The 17,305-nt window shown below is 40.0% G+C and overlaps 1 protein-coding gene across 2 annotated transcripts in view; it reads right to left on the reverse strand.

Annotated features, from left to right (window-relative positions):
* Positions 1 to 280: 280 nt before the first annotated feature.
* CCDC70 (coiled-coil domain containing 70) overlaps positions 281 to 17,305 on the reverse strand; it is a 67,148-nt gene continuing 50,123 nt past the window's right edge. Inside the window, exons 1-2 of one of the 2 annotated variants that reach the window (XM_025262957.3) lie at positions 5,478 to 6,149; positions 281 to 1,172 (exon numbers count right to left, since the gene is read on the reverse strand). In XM_025262957.3, coding sequence (XP_025118742.2) covers positions 403 to 1,092 — 690 coding nt within the window. In that variant the 5' untranslated portion in view covers positions 1,093 to 1,172; positions 5,478 to 6,149 and the 3' untranslated portion in view covers positions 281 to 402. Of the gene's footprint in view, positions 1,173 to 5,477; positions 6,150 to 17,305 lie in introns of those variants that run through there. The other variant, XM_006051904.4, reaches the window with a different exon arrangement.

Raw genomic sequence — 17,305 nt, forward strand, 5'->3', positions numbered from 1 at the left:
CTGGACAGAGGCAGAGATGTCTCTGCCCTTCTCTGGTCCTCCCTATCTCTCGCTGTCATTGTCTGAGCACCTGCCCCCACTCCATTTCTGACTCTTTTAAGGCTAGCCCAGGGCCTCCACTCACACCCACCCACTCCTGCCGGGTTCACCGGAGCTGCCGGGGACCCAGCCCTAGGGACAGCAGTTATAGCCCATGGAGGATGTGATAGTGACCTCGGAGACTCACAAGACCTGGGAAAATGCAGCTGGCCCCTCCCTTCAAAAGTTGGTTTTCCAGACCTCTCCTCAGGACTTTATTAGATCTTTTGAAGCCAGGAGACAAATAAGAGCATATTTTTTTAGGCATGCGGGGGTCACCCTGAGTGTGACTCCACTAGAGTCCCAATCCAGTGCCTCTTGCGCTCACGCCCTGCCCCGGGAGGAGGCTGGTGACCGGGGCCTGCCGCTGACATGGCGGTGCCCGCCTTCCAGCACCTGCTGCTCCACAACCGGAACAACCCCTTCTACCCAGGCGGCCTTCTCCTTCTCCCAGAGGGCATTCTCCTCCTCCCAGAGGGCATTCTCCTCCTCCCAGAGGGTCTTCTTATCCTCCCAGAGGACTTTCTCCTCCTCCAGAAGGGCTCTCTCCTCCTCCCACAGGGCCTTTTCTTCCTCCCACAGGGCCTTGTCCTCCTGAAGGAGGTTCCGGTCTCTTCCCCACAGGGCGTTGTCCTCCTTCCAGAAGGCCCTGTCTTCCTTCCAGAAGATTCGGTACTTTTTCCAAAAGGTTTTCTCTTCTTCCCGGAAAGATTTTCCCATTTCCCAGAAGGCTTTCTCCTCTTCCCAGAAGGTTTTCTCCTCTTCCCAGAAAGGCCTATCCTCTTCCCAAAAGCCCAAGATCTCACCGCGGAAGGCACGCATCTTGCTCCGGAAATTCCACATCTCTTCCCGGAAGTCTTCGATCTTCTCCCGGAAGTGTCTCATCTCCTCGCGGAAGGCCTTTTCTTCCTGGAGCTTGTGGATTAGTTTCTTTCGGCGAATGCTGGAGGAGGAGACCACCAGCGAGCGGAAGCAGGCAAGCCCCATCCATTTTCTCACCTTGAAGGGAAACATAGTCCCTGTTGGCCCGGATGGCGGGATGGCTGTGATGGAGGACAGGGCCACTGGCCAGGATCAGGTCAGCTGGTCCAACCCTGTAGGGGCACGGGAAAGAATACACCCTTGAATATAGCATCCCAGAGGGCAAGCCTTGGAGTCTGTGTGGCACTATTGAGATTTTTTTTTTTTTTTTTTTAATCTTACATCTTTTTTACATTTACATGTATCTATTGTTTTGCAAATTCTTTTCTCATTTAGGTTATTACAGAATATTGAGCAGATTTCCCTATTCTACACAGTAGGTCCTTATTGGTTACCTATTTTATATATAGCAGTGTGTACATGTCAATCCATCCCTCCCCCCAACCCTTACCCCATGATAATCATAAGTTGGTTCTCTAAGTCTGTGAGTCTGTGTCTATTTCGTAAATAAGTTCATTTATCTTTTTTTGTAAGGTTCTACATATAAATGCTATCATATAATATATGTCTTTCTCTGATTTACTTTAATTTGTATGATAATCTCTGGGGGCATCCATGTTACTGCAAATAGCAATATTTCATCCCTTTTTATGACTGAGTAATATTCCTTGGAAGAAAAGTTATGACCAACCTAGATAGCATATTGAAAAGCAGAGACATTACTTTGCCAACAAAGGTCCATCTAGTCAAGGCTATAGTTTTTCCAGTAGTCATGTATGGATGTGAGAGTTGGACTGTGAAGAAAGCTGAGCGCCAAAGAATTGATGCTTTTGAACGGTGATGTTGGAGAAGACTCTTGCGAGTCCCTTGGACTGCAAGGAGATCCAACCAGTCCATTCTGAAGATCAGCCCTGGGTGTTCTTTGGAAGGAATGATGCTAAAGCTGAAACTCCAGTACTTTGGCCACCTCATGTGAAGAGTTGACTCATTGGAAAAGACTCTGATGCTGGGAGGGACTGGGGGCAGGAAGAAGAGGGGACGACAGAGGGTGAGATGGCTGGATGGTATCACCGAGTTGATGGATGTGAGTTTGAGTGAACTCCAGGAGTTGGTGATGGACAGGGAGGCCTGGCGTGCTGTGATTCATGGGGTCACAAAGAGATGGACACGACTGAGCAACTGAACTGAACTGAACTGAATATTCCGTTGTATATATCTATCACTTCTGCTTTATCCATTCTTCTGTTAATGGATATTTAGATTGCTTCCATGTCCTGCTGTTGTAAGCAGTACTGCAGTGATACTACAAGGATACAATGGGGTGCTTGTATCCTTTCGAACTATGTTTTCCTCTGGATATATGCCTAGGAATGGGATTGCTGGATCACATGCTAGCTCTGTTTTTAGTTTCTTAAGGAACCTTCATGTTATTCTTCATAGTGGCTGTACCAGTTTGCATTCCCACCAACAGGGTATGTGGGTCCGTTATTAGGAAATTTTAACCATTGTTCTCTTTGTCCTCCTGGTTGTATTTTTGAGGGACAAGCTTTGGTAGAGAAAGATGGTGGATGATCATGGCTTTGGGCTGAAGAGGTGGTCAGTACATTCAAAGCTCAAGGCCACTGAAATAACAGGCCAACAAGGTCAGTGGTTCTCAACTGGGATGTCAGGGTACACAAGTGTGATATGATCAATTAAGACATATGACAGTTTTGTTTTGCTTTTAAGTAATCAAGTGCCACAGTCACATAGTGATTTATTTGTGTTACATCAACCAGAATATATCTGAGGTTTTGGCTCTCTCACTGGGGAGTTGCTCATAACCTTCTGATGGGTGTGCTCAAAGCACGGGGCCACACATGGGCATGTCCTCTGTTACAAGCCATGTGGGAAACAGAAGATCAAACCCTTGGACCTACAGGAGTCAGTTTAGTAGGAGGGTCTATTTTGGGAATATAAGTTTGAAACCAAGATGTGAAAGAGGACACAATGTTTTCTAGGATGTGGGAAAGAGGAACTGTTAACACGGTAGCCAGTAATAGTGAATAATAATGACACATTATGATCCAGCAGGTCCGCTCCCAGATATGTGCCTTGAGGAAACTTATGAACTATGTCCAGGTTATGTGCACAGGAATGTTCAAGCAGTTCTGTTCATAGGGCTCGACAATGTAAGCAATCCAGTGACCATAGCAATAATGTGGAGTTCAAATGTAGTGGTCTGTTCGTGCAATGGAGAGCATAGCTACATGCGACCATGTAGATGAAGCTTGTAAACAGAATGTTGAAAGAAAGAAGCTGGTTCAAAGACTTTGAAGGAAAATTTTCAAACAGGCAAAATTAAATTATATTGTTTAGGGCAGTATACTTAGGGGATAACATAAAAGAGACAAAAGGGAGTTGCTGTTGCTGCTCCTGCTGCTAAGTTGCTTCAGTCGTGTCCAACTCTGTGCGACCCCATAGACGGCAGCCCACCAGGCTCCCCCGTCCCTGGGATTCTCCAGGCAAAAACACTGGAATGGGTTGCCATTTCCCTCTCCAATGCATGAAAGTGGAAAGTGAAAGGGAAGTCGCTCAGTCGTGTCCGACTCATGGACTGCAGCCTACCAGGCTCCTTCGTCCATGGGATTTTCCAGGCAAGAGTACTGGAGTGGCCCATATCAAGATAGTAATTATATAGGAGGTTGGGATTAACATATACACATCATTATGTGTAAAATTGCAGAAGGGAACAGCAATCCACTCCAGTATTCTTGCCTGGAGAATCCCATGGACAGAGGAGCCTGGAGGGCTATACAGTCCATAGTGTTGCAAAGAGCTGGGCATGACTGAACAACTAACAAACACATTCCTAAAATAGATAACCAACAGAGACTGACTGTATAGCACAAAGAACTCTACTCAATATTCTGTAATAACCTATATGGGAAAAGAATCTGAAAAAGAATAGAGATATGTGTGTGTCTAACTGAATCACTTTGCTATACACCTGAACCTACCACATCAGCTCCAATATAAAAAAAAAAAAATTTAAAAGATAGTAATTACTTGTGTGTGAGGGAGGGGTTGGGGAGGTAGGATACTAGGGGTCGTGATTGGGTGGGTATATGAGTGGGCTTTTGAGGGGCTAGTAGTCATATTCCAGTTCTTTATTTGGTGGCACTGGCGTGTGTATTCATTATTTTTTTTTAAGTGCTAAGTTGTCTATGGATATTTTATATGCTCCAGTAAATGCACTGTATTTCACAGTGAAATATAAGCTTGGGAGGGAGGAAGAAATAAAGATAGCAGGGAGAAAAGAAGGATGGAAGGAATGAGGGAGGAGGGGAGGAGGCGTCCACACACTGCCATTATCTGATGTATCAGGTATTGGAACCATCCACAGAAATTCCAGTAACAAAGGTGGTCTAGAGATGAGGAAAAGGTCTCAGTGTGGGACAGCAGTTAGAGTGCAGGGAAGACAAGGGCTTGGATTTCGACGTTGAGCTTTCTGGAAGCATCCTCCAGGGTCTGGCCTCACACAGTGGGCCTTGCCAAGCACCACAACACCATGGAGCATCATGAGTCCTTTCAGGAGATTTACAGACTTTCTCCCTCTTTTTCTACTCTCTGATTCAGGAGCAGGGAGTGAGGGAGAAGGAAAGAACACATAGCCAGCGTGTGTGTGTGTGTGTGTGTGTGTGTGTGTGTGTGAGAAAGGGAGAGATGACGTTTGTATCCAGCATTGGACTGATAGCAAAAATATTTAGCAACTTGGTCGCTAATTTCAAATGAAATGTTCCCTCCTCATGCAGCCCTACAGCTAAAGGAAAATATAGACACCCACAGGAAGAAGCAAATGTAGAAACATTGGACGTTGTCACTGAAGACAATAATCTATTTTTCAGAAGACAACAAAACAAAGTTTACAAAAGTCTTCTTTTCTGTGTGGGACCTGTCTGTCCCCAGTGAGTCCCCTGCACAATAAACATTTGTGCAGGCTTCTCTGTCTTTCTTCTGCGGCATTTCCTGTACATCTCCCAATGCAGAAAGTGCAAACGTCCTCCCTACCCACCTTACCCCCGCCTCGCCTGCCACCTTCCTGCTAGGAACACTTCATTTCCCATCTGTCTGTGCTGCATTTAGCACAACGTCTGGTACATAATAGATGTTCACTAAACATCAGCTGACTGAATGGCAGTCTTTCTGGGTTAGAATGTTGGAAAAAATTTATCTCCAAAGTTTTCCTTATTACCACTTCAATTATCTTTGAGAAAGAGAGAAAGTAAGTACCATGTCAAATACATAGATGCCCATTTAGATATAAAGTACAATATAAAACTGTAAATGTGTCTATATGGGTATAAAAACATGAGTTAAAAACACATCTCTAATTTTCAATCTTATAAGTCAAGGCTAGGACTTATTTTTAAAGGAAATGTTATATATCGCTATGTTTAGAACTAACCCTACCCAATCTAAAGCCAACAGTTACTTACTGCTTAGCTGTTTCCCAACTGGGCAAGTTCTGCAGCCCTCAGAGGGCAGGCAGTCATTGTCACATCAGATCTCTAGTGATATCACTTTGACAGGCTCCCCTAACACTGTTTGCAAAGACCCCTCTGTTCCCTCTCAGTTCTCACTCACAGGGTGGAGAGGGCCCAGATGGGACCCCAAATGAGAGACTCTAAAGAGTGGAGGAAGAACCTGGAAAGACTTCATCTTCCATCGTTGACTTCATCAATTGGCTGGCATTGTTGATGACTTGCAAATGATTGTTACCTCACATTCTACCTGGATCATGTCCAGGAGCAGTCTTCCAGAAAATAACATTCAGTGGAGTGGGGAGAGGGTTGAATGTAATGAATCATTTCTTCGCTGCTTTCAGGATTCCCTCTTTTTCTCTCTCTTTTGACAGTTTGACTGCGATGTGTCTAAATGTGGGCCTCTTTGGGTTTGTACTGCTTCAAGTTTGTGGAGCTTCTTAGATGTAGAAATTTGATGCAGATTTTCCTCACATTTGAGAAGTTTATGGCTATTTCTTCAAATATCCTTTCTTCCTCTTTTCTTTCTCTCCTCTTCTCCTAAGATTCTTATCATACATATGTATCTGTATCATATGTAGCTTGATGGTGTCCCACCAATCTCTGAGGCTCTGTTCATTTCTCTTCACTCTTTCACCTTTCTGTTGCTTAGACTGGATCATCTTAATTGACCTGTCTTCAAGTTCACTGATTCTTCCTTCTGCCAGTTCAAATCTGCTGTGAGCCCCTCTGTTTTTCATTTTTAAGACCAGAATTTCTATTTGGTTCTTTTTTAAAAAATAAATTTTCTTTATTGATACATCATTCTCATGCTTACCTTTAATTCTTTAGGTATGGTCTCTTTTAGTCCTTTGATCACATTTATAACAGCTGTTTCATGTCTTGGTCTAGTAAGTTAACATTTGCACTTCCTCAGAGACAGTTTTTAACCAAAAAGAAAATAACTCAGAATCATAGTTTCTATTGACTCTCTTTCCCCCCTGAGTATGAGCCATTCTTTCTTGTTTCTTTGCGTGTCATGACAGTTTTTGTTAAAAAGTGAACATTTAAAATAATATAATCTTAAATATTATAATGTGATAATTCTGGAAATGAGATTTCCCCCTCATCAAGTTTGTTGTGTTTTGTTGTTATTACTATTTGTTTAGTGACTTTTCCTGGACTAATTCTATAAAGTCTGTATTTTTTGTTGCCTGTGGCCACTGGAGTCTGCTTGATGCTTAGTGGTGAGCTAATAATTGAACTAAGAACTCTTCTTGAACTGATTAGTCTCCCTTCCTTTGTGTGTGTGTGTGTGTGTGTGTACGTGTACGTGCATGCATGTGTTAGGACATGCCTTCAATGCTCACGCAGGCTGTTTACAATCCTTGCCTTAGCTTATGCAGGACCTCAAGGTCAATCTAAGGTATGGAATTATAGCCTCCTCACTTTTTGGGGCATGTGCACACTCACATGCTTTGGACCATCCAGATTCCCAGAAATATCTCAGAATTCTTTATAAAGCTTCTATCTTATTCTCCAGTTATTATTATGGGTCAGCCTCTTACTAGCCCAAGCTAAGTAACACTGCCTCAGGCAGCTGTGATATTAAACAATGGCGCTCCTTTTTTTTTTTTTTTGGACAAATGCCTCGAGACTAGAGTTGTTTGCATAAACTAAGCATTGCTTTAGGTCAGATAAAGACAAGTCCTGTGGATAGAGCTTTTCAGTAAACTGCTTTTCAGTGACTTGTTTACAAGTCAGTGGTTATACTTTGGCCACCTGATTTGAAAAGCGAACTCATTGGAAGAGATCCTGATGCTGGGAAAGATTGAAGACAAAAGAAAAAGGGGGCAGCAGAGGATGAGATGGTTAGATAGCATACCCAACTCAATGGACATGAATTTGAGCGAACTCCAGGAGATACGGGAGGACAGAGGAGCCTGGTGTGCTGTAGTCCATTGGGTCACAATGTCTGACACGACTTAAAGACCAAAACAACAACAACAATACCCATCCTGTCCCCTTACTTAGTCATTCTAAGATTCCTAATTCATTGCTTTTTTTAAATTTATTTTTTATTGAAGGATAATTGATTTACAGAATTTTGTTGTTTTCTGTCAAACCTCAACCTGAATCAGCCATAGGTACACATATATCCCCTCCCTTTGGAACCTCCCTCCCATCTCCCTCCCCACCCCACCCCTCTAGGTTGATACAGAGCCCCTGTCTGAGTTTCTTAGCCATATAGCAAATTCCCGTTGGCTGTCTAATTTACATATGGTAATATGTTTCCAGGTTACTCTTGCCACACATCTCACCCTCTCCTCTCCTCTCCCCATGTCCACAAGTCTACTCTCTGTCTGTTTCTCTACTGCTGACCTGTAAGTAAATTCTTCAGTACCATTTTTCTAGATTTCGTATATATATGCACTAGAATATGATATTTATCTTTCCCTTTCTGACTTACTTCACTCTGTATAATAGGTTCTAGGTTCATCCACCTCATTGGAACTGACTCAAATGTGTTCCTTTTTATGGCTGAGTAATATTCCATTGTGTATATGAACCACAACATTTTTTTTAATCCATTCATCTGTTGATGGACATCTAGGTTGCTTCCATGTTCTAGCTGTTGTAAATAGTGCTGTAGTGAACAATGGGATACATGTGTCTTTTTCACTTTTGGTTTCCTCAGGGTGTATGCCAGGAGTGGGATTGCTGGGTCAAATGGTGGTTTTATTCCTAGCTTTTTAAGGAGTCTCCATACCATCTTCCATAGTGGCTATATTAATTTACATTCCCACCAACAGTGCAAGAGCATTCCTTTTTCTTCACACGCTCTCCAGCATTTATTGTTTGTAGACTTTTTGATGATGGCCATTCTGACTGGTCTGAGGTGATATCTCATTGTGGTTTTGATTTGCATTTCTCTAGTAATGAGCGATGTTGAGCATCTTTTCATGTGTCTGTTAGCCATCTGTATGTCTTCTTTGGAGAAATGTCTGTTTAGGTCTTTTCCCCACTTTTTGATTGGGTTGTTTGTTTTTCTGGCATTGAGTTGTATGAGCTGCTTGTATATTTTGGAAATTAATCCTTTGTCAGTTGTTTCATTTGCTATTATTTTCTCCCATTCTGAGGGTTGTCTTTTCACCTTGTCTGTAGTTTCCTTTGCTGTGCAAAAGCTTTTAAGTTTAATCAGGTCCCACTTGTTTACTTTTGTTTTTATTTCCATTACTCTAGGAGGTAGGTCATAGAGGACCTTGCTTGGATTTATGTCATTGAGCGTTCTGCCTATGGTTTCCTCTAAGAGTTTTATAGTTTCTGGTCTTACATTTAGGTCCTTAATCTATTTTGAGTTTATCTTTGTGTATGGTGTTAGGAACTGTTCTAATTTCATTCTTTTACATGTAGCTGTCCAGTTTTCCCAGCACCATTTATTGAAGAGGCTGTCTTTGCCCCATTGTGTATTCTTGCCTCTTTCGTCAAATATAAGGTACCCATAGGTGCATGGATTTATTTCTGGGCTTTCTATCTTGTTCCATTGGTCTATGTTTCTGTTTTCATACCAGTACCATACTGTCTTGATGACTGTAGCTTTGTAGTATAATCTGAAGTCAAGAAGGTTGTTTCCTCCAGCTTCATTCTTCTTTCTCGAGACTACTTTGGCTATTCAGGGTCTTATGTGTTTCCATATGAATTGTGAAATTGTTTGTTCTAGTTCTGTGAAAAATGTCACTGGTAAATTGATGGGGATTGTGTTGAATCTGTAGATTGTGTTTGGTAGTATAGTCACTTTCGAAATATTGATTCTTCCTACCCAGGAACATGGAATATCTCTCTATATGTTTATGTAATCTTTGATTTCTTTCATTAGTGTCTTATAATTTTCTGTGTACAGTTCTTTTGTCTCCTTGGTTAAGTTTATTCCTAGATATTTAATTCTTTTTGTTGCAATGGTGAATGGGATTGATTCCTTAATTTCTCTTTCTGATTTTTCATTGTTAGTATATAGAAATGCAAGTGATTTCTGTGTATTGATTTTGTATCCTGAAACTTTGCTAAATGCACTGATTAGCTCTGGTAATTTTCTGATACTCTCTTTAGGGTTTTCTATGTACAGTATCATGTCATCTGCAAATAGTGAGAGCTTTACTACTTCTTTTCCAATCTGGATTCCTTTTATTTCTGTTTCTTCTCTGATTGCTGTAGCTAGGACTTCCAGAACTATGTTGAATAATAGTGGTGAAAGTGAACACCCTTGTTTTGTTCCTGATCTTAGGGGGATTGCTTTCAGTTTTTCATCATTGAGAATAATGCTTGCTGTAGGCTTATCATATATGGTCCTTACTGTGTTGAGGTATGTTCCTTCTATGCTCATTTTTTGAAGAGTTTTAATCATAAATGGGTGCTGAATTTTTTCAAAGGCTTTTTCTGCATCTGTTGAGATTATCATATGGTTTTTATCTTTCAATTTGTTAATATGGTGTATCACATTGATTGATTTGTGTATACTGAAGAATCCTTGTATCCCTGGAATAAACCCAACTTGATCATGGTGTATGAGCTTTTTGATGTGTTGCTGAATTCTGTTTGCTAAAGTTTTGCTGAGGATTTGTGCATCTATGTTCATCAGTGATATTGGCCTGTAGTTTTCTTTTTGTGTGTTGTTATCAGGTTATCTGGTTTTGGTTTTCAGGGTGATAGTGGCCTCGTAGAATGAGTTTGGAGGTGTTCCTTCCCCTGCAGTTTTTTGAAAGAGTTTTAGAAGGATAGGCATTAGCTCTTCTCAGAATGTTTGATAGAATTCTCCTGTGAAGCCATCTGGTCCTGGGCTTTTGTTTTCTGGAAGATTTTTTATCACAGCTTCAATTTCAGTGCTTGTAATTGGGTCGTTCATAATTTCTATTTCTTCCTGGTTCAGTCTTGGAAGATTGAACTTTTCTAAGAATCTGTCCATTTCATCCAGGTTATTGATTTTATTGCCATATTGTTGTTCATAATAGTCTCTTATAACCCTTTGTATTTCTGCATTGTCTGTTGTAACCTCTCCTTTTTCATTTCTAATTGTGTTGATTTGATTCTTCTCGCTTTTTGTCTTGATGAGTCTGGTTAAAGGTTTGTCAATTTTGTTTATCTTCTCAAAGAACCAGCTTTTAGTTTTATTAATCTTTACTATTGTTTCTTTCATTTCTTTTTCATTTATTTCTGCTCAGATCTTTATGATTTCTTTCTTTCTACTAATATTGGGGGTTTTTTTGTTCTTCTTTTTCCAATTGTTTTAGCTGTAAAGTTAGGTTGTCTGTTTGATGTTTTTCTTGTTTCTTGAGGTAGGATTGTATTGCTATAAACTTTCCTCTGAGAACTACTTTTGCTGCATCCCATAGGTTTTGAGTTGTTGTGTTTTCATTGTCATTTTTTTCTAGAAATATTTTGATTTCCCTTTTGATTTCTTCAGTAACCTGTTGGTTATTTAGAAATGTGCTGTTTAATCTCCATGTGTTTGTGTTCCTTACAGTTTTTATCTAGTCTCATAGCATTATGGTCAGAGAAGATGCTTGATATGATTTCAACATTCTTAAATTTACTGAGGTTTGATTTGTGACCCAAGACATGGTCTATCCTGGAAAATGTTCCATGTGAACTTGAGAAGAATGTGTATTCTTCTGCATTTGGATGGAATGTCCTGAAGATATCAATGAGATCCGTCTCACTTAATGTATCATTTGACTGTGTTTCCTTATTAATTTTCTGTTTTGATGACCTATTGGTGTGAATTGGGTGTTAAAGTCTCTTACTATTATTGTGTTACTGTCAATTTCTCCTTTTACATCTGTTATTGTTTTTCTTATGTATTGAGGTGCTACTATGTTGGGTGCATAGATATTTACAATTGTTATGTCTTCCTCTTGTATTGATCCCTTGACCATTATGTAGTATCCTTCCTTATCTCTTGTAATCTTTATTTTAAGTCTTTTTGTCTGATATGAGGATTGCTACTCCAGCTTTCTTTTGCTTCCCATTTGCATGGAATATATTTTTGCATCCTCTCACTTTCAGTCTATATGTGTCTTTAGGTCTGAAGTGAGTTTCTTGTAGACAGCATATATATGGGTCTTGTTTTTGTATCCATTTAGCCAGTCTGTGTCTTTTGGTTGGAGCATTTAATCCATTTACATTTAAAGTAATTATTGATATATATGTTCCTATTGCCATTGTGTTAATTGTTTGGGGTTGATTTTGTAGATCTTTTTCCTTCTCTTGTATTTCTTGACTATATACATCCCTTTAACATTTGTTATAAAGCTGTTTTGGTGGTACTGAATTCTCCTAACTTTTCTTGTCTGTAAAGCTTTTTATTTCTCCATCAATTTTGAATGAGATCCTTTCTGGTTACAGTAATCTTGGTTGTAGATTTATCCCTTTAAGTACTCTAAATATATCCTGCTATTCCCTTCTGGCCTGCAGAATTTCTGCTGAAAGATCAGCTGTTAAACGTATGTGGTTTCCCTGGTATTTTGTTTGTTGCTTTTCCCTTGCTGCTTTTAATATTCTTTCTTTGTGTTTAGACTTTGTTAGTTTGATTAGTATGTGTCTTGGCATGTTTCTTCTTGGGTTTATCCTGTATGGGACTCTTTGTGCCTCTTGGACTTGATGGACTATTTCCTTTTCCATGTTGAGGAAATTTTCAACTATAATCCCTTCAAAAATTTTCTCATACCCTTTCTTTTTCTCTTCTTCTTCTGGGACCCCTATAATTCAAATGTTGGTGCATTTGATATTGTCCCAGAGGTCTCTGAGACTATCCTCAGTTCTTTTCATTCTTTTTACTATATTCTGCTCTTCAGAAGTTATTTCCACCATTTTATCTTCCAGCTCACTGATTCATTCTTCTGCTTCAGATACTCTGTTATTGATTCCTGCTGCTGCTGCTGCTGCTTAGTCACTTCAGTTGTGTCTGACTCTGTGTGACCCCAGAGACAGCAGCCCACCAGGCTCCCACGTCCCTGGGATTCTCCAGGCAAGAACACTGGAGTGGGTTGCCATTGCCTTCTCCAATGCATGAAAGTGAAAAGTGAAAGTGAAGTCACTCAGTCGTGTCCGACCCTCAGCGACCCCATGGACTGCAGACTTCCAGGCTCCTCCGTCCATGGGATTTTCCAGGCAAGAGTACTGGAGTGGGGTGCCATTGCCTTCTCTGATTCCTTCTAGAGTATTTTTAATTTCAGTAATTGTGTTGTTTGGCTCTATATGTTTATTCTTTAATTCTTCTAGGTATTTGTTAATTGATTCTTGCATTTTCTCCATTTTGTTTTCAAGGTTTTTGATCATCTTTACTATCATTATTCTGAGTTCTTTTTCAGGTAGTTTGCCTATTTCCTCTTCATTTTTTGGACTTCTGTGTTTCTAATTTGTTCCTTCATTTGTATAGGAATCCTCTGCCTTTTCATTAATATATATTCTTTAACTTATTGCACTGAGGTATCCTTTTCCCAGGCTTAAAGGTTGAATTCTTTCTTTATTCATTTCTTTTTAACCATTCTTTTCTAATGCAGAAAGTTACTGTAATAATGGAAGTAATCTGAACCATGAGTAGTATTTTAGCTGGGGAGTCAGAGCGGAATAGATGTAGATGCTACAAGGAATATTTCAAAGAGAGACTCAACAGGTTATCAGATGGTTGCATGGGATGAAGATGGAGAAAGTAAGGACAGGGCTAAGGTACCTGGTCTCAGTGCCCCAAAAGTGACCAGGCACTGATTAGAAATTTGAAGTTGAAATAGAGTTGATTTAGATGAGCTGGTGGTATTCTTGCATAAAATGTTGGGATCCTCAGTGATTCACAATTCACAAAATGTTTATTAGTCTAAGTAAATCTTAAAGTCTCTGGAGCAAATAGTAAATGTGATTACTATTGTTAAATGTGAATGGGCACTAAAAAATGAATTGATCCTCAGCATCAGTGAGCTCACATTATTGAAGAAGATAAGCTTTTCTCTCTTATACTTTGCTCCAAATCAACTGCTCCTTTTCACTCAAGACGTAAACTTTAACTTATATTTTTTTCAATACTCTTATTTAAAAAACAGTGTTGTCAATCTTGTTAGTCTTCAAAGCAATACAGGTTCATGGTAAAAAGAAAATATAGAAAATAGAACAAAGATGAAGAAAATTAAAAATCATCTATAATCCCAATACTCAGAGGTAACCACTGCAAGCACTTTGGGGTAGTGTCTTCCAAAGTTTTTCCTGCACTTACAGCTAGATAGACTCTAAACAGTTTTTATGCTGTGCATACTGTTCTATGGCTTGCCCTTTCATGTAATAATATATCATAAAATCTCATTTCTATAAGTATTTCTGAGAACATGATTTTCTATAGTTGTATGAGTGCACATTCCTATACTTTTGGAAATTGATTTATTCCTTTAGGAACATAGATTATTTTCCTGGAAGATTAGGTCAAATTGGAAAATTGCTCACAAATGATGGCAATGGCAACTTCATTAATCATCGTTGCCTATGGCCTCAGTCTCTGGGTTGAAAGAATTCTTCCTGGCAGCACAGTCATAGAAAGGAATCATTCTCGGGAAGTTGGCCTTGTGAAGGCAGACTTTGTTTTGTTCCTGCTTTATCCACAGTGCTCATTTTATGAGGAGCTTTCTGAAATCGAGCAGAAAATGACTAATAACCCAGTATATAAATAACCAAAGGAAGTGAATAAATTGATTGCAGACAAATGCAAATAGCTCTTTAACATATGAAAAAAATTTCCAACCTCAGTTATAGGGAAATGAAATTGAAAATAAACATTGCATTTCTCTCCTATCAGATTGGCAAAAATCCAAAAATTTGACAATATACTGTTAGTGAAACTGTAAGAAGATGGCTCCCCCTTTACAGTGCTGGTAGGAATCCAGCACCTCCAGTCCCTATAGAGGTACATTTGTCAGTGTCCAGCAAAATTATAGATACATTTATCTATTGACTCAGCAATTCCATGTCTAGAGTCTATCTCCCAGGTACACATGTGTGTGCATGTGTGCGTGCATGCTGTCGCTTCAGCCATGTCCGACTCTTTGTGACCCTATGGACTGTAGCGTCCTGCCAGGCTTCTCCATCCATGGGATTTTCCAGGCCAGAATACTGGAGTGGGTTGCCATGTCCTCCTCCAGGGGATCTTCCCAACCCAGGGACTGAACCCATGGCTCCTGTGTCTTCTGCATCACAGGTGGATTCTTTACCTATAAGCCACTGGGGAAGCCCTAGGTACACTTATACAAGTACAAAATGATACTTGTAAAAGCTAATTTAATTCCTTGTGGGTATTATTTGTGACGGCAAAAGGATTGTACAGAATCCAATTTTCCAGCAGTCGGGAACAGCTTGATTAAACTATGGCATGGCCACACAGAGTACTATGCAGCTATAAAAAATTGGGCAAAGGCTTCAGTGTGTTGATATGAAGAGATCACCAAGATATATAAAGTGAGAAAAACAACAAGGTGCAGAATACTGCTACATATTGTGTTAGAAACAAAATAAGAGTGTATACCTATGTGTTTCTTTACATTTGCACAAAAAAATACTCAAAGAAAAACACCAAATTAATACAAATGGTTATTTTTGAGGGAAACAATGGAGGAGGCAGGGGTAGAAGCAAGACTTCTTTGTGAATATCCTTCTAGAAGGTTTTGGTCTTTAAATAATTGTGAACAGATTATTAATATTGGAAACAAACACATGAGCATAACCGTATATCTAATCGTACCATAAACACACAGAGAAGGAAGGATTTATTTCAACTGACTTTAGGGCACAATATTTTGACTCTAACTCCTTAGTGAGATATATTGAAGGATAAAAAGAGCTACAAAGAGGGAGTTCCCCGGGGATCCAGTGGTGAAAGACTTTACCTTCCAGTACAGTGGGTGTGGGTTCAATTCCTGATCAGGGAACTAAGATCCCACATGCCTCCTGGCCAGAAAGCCAAAACATAAAACAGAGACAATATTGTAACAGAAATAAAGACCTTAAAAATGGTCCACATCAAAAAAAAATCTTGGAAAGAGCTACAAAGAAATTTTGAATCTTGCCTTGTTTGTTTTCTTTTTTTAGCAGTGTTGGTATTGTTATTTTTGAAACTTTCTATTATATGACACAGCATCTAAGTAATTGTGTTAATAACATTAGGAATCAAGTTTTCAATGTAAGAAAAGGTGCACGATTATAATTTCAAGGAAGTAAAATAAAATGCTATGTAGTGTTAAATTTAAAATTTTTAATAAACTCACAATTTTAAACATATACATGTGTACCCCTGCTTATTGTAATGGACTAATAGCAACAGTATTCCAGAAACCATGAATATCTCCCTTAGCCTCTAATACCATCCCCCTACCAAGAGGAACCAGGGCGCCAGTGTTAAATGACTATTTCTAGATACAGGAAAAGGAAGGTACAAAGAGAACCTGAGACAAGTTTTCCCAGAAATCAGGGAAGTTTTCTTGTCATGTCTAAAGGAGCCAACTTGAGTAGGTTCCCACTGACCAAAATTGTGAGAATTTGACCCTCAAACAGAATAATGCTTGTGGCTGATTGAAATCTATTCAGTCTCTAAAATCCATGAATCTGCAATGATACTAATGATTTAAACAGACAGAAAAATTCATTTGTCACCACTGAAAGTACAATTAAGGCTATTAACTCAACTACTCTGAAAATTAGAAAATTAAAGGAATATTTGAAAATGAAAGGGCAGTTGAAAGAATGAACAATGTATGCTGCCTTTCATTTAGAAACCATAGACCATGCTGCCAAAAACAGTCCCAGTTGATATGGGAAAAATTTGCAGAAGAACCTTGGCTGATACATATAGAAGGAGTGATAGAATCAGAAAGAAACTACTATCTCACATACATAAGGATATTTTGGACATTTTCATAGTTTTTTAAAACCTCTAGATAAATGATTGATGGGGAAACTAGACATTTGTACTGTCCCAGATAATGAAACAGGTTCTATGTCTAAGTGGAATATAGACGTATACCATTGTATGATGGACGGATCAGGCTATCATTCTTATCCAGAGGTTAATTTAATACCCTAAAGTGTGGGTCAACCATTTATCACGTGCCTTTTGACGTAATGCAGTGTGACTATCTTATATACGTAAGGTTGTCTAGAAGCAGAGCCTGAGGTCTAGTGGGGCAGGGTTCTTGGGAGGAGGATGAGGGACACAGGAAAGGGAGGTGAAAAACTATGTCAGAATATGTCTAACTTGGAGAATAGCAACAGCCTGATCTACAGGGTAGCTGCTACTGCTGCTGCTGCTGCTAAGTCGTTTCAGTCGTGTCCGACTCTGTGCAGCCCCATAGACGGCAGCCCACCAGGCTCCCCCGTCCCTGGGATTCTCCAGGCAAGAACACTGGAGTGGGTTGCCATTTCCTTCTCCAATGCATGCAGGTGAAAAGTGAAAGTGAAGCCGCTCAGTCGTGTCTGACTCTTAGCGACCCCATGGACTGCAGCCTACCAGGCTCCTCCATTCATGCGATTTGCCAGGCAAGAGTACTGGAGTGGGGTGCCATTGCCTTCTCCGACAGGGTAGCTGGGGAGCTTGAACTGTTCCACAGAGTTGATCCCACCTTGAAGTCCATGTCAATGCTGAGGCTTTCCTCTGGGCATCCCTTGCCACCATTTCTATGGCCTCGGCCACATGATGTCGCTAAAAGGACATGGTGTGGAGTCCTGGAGCATAACCTTCATGAGGGTGTTCCAGGATGAGTTGTGTGCCCCTGGATTTC

Source organism: Bubalus bubalis, chromosome 13, assembly GCF_019923935.1.
Source record: "Bubalus bubalis isolate 160015118507 breed Murrah chromosome 13, NDDB_SH_1, whole genome shotgun sequence".
NCBI classification, from domain to species: Eukaryota; Metazoa; Chordata; class Mammalia; order Artiodactyla; family Bovidae; genus Bubalus; species Bubalus bubalis.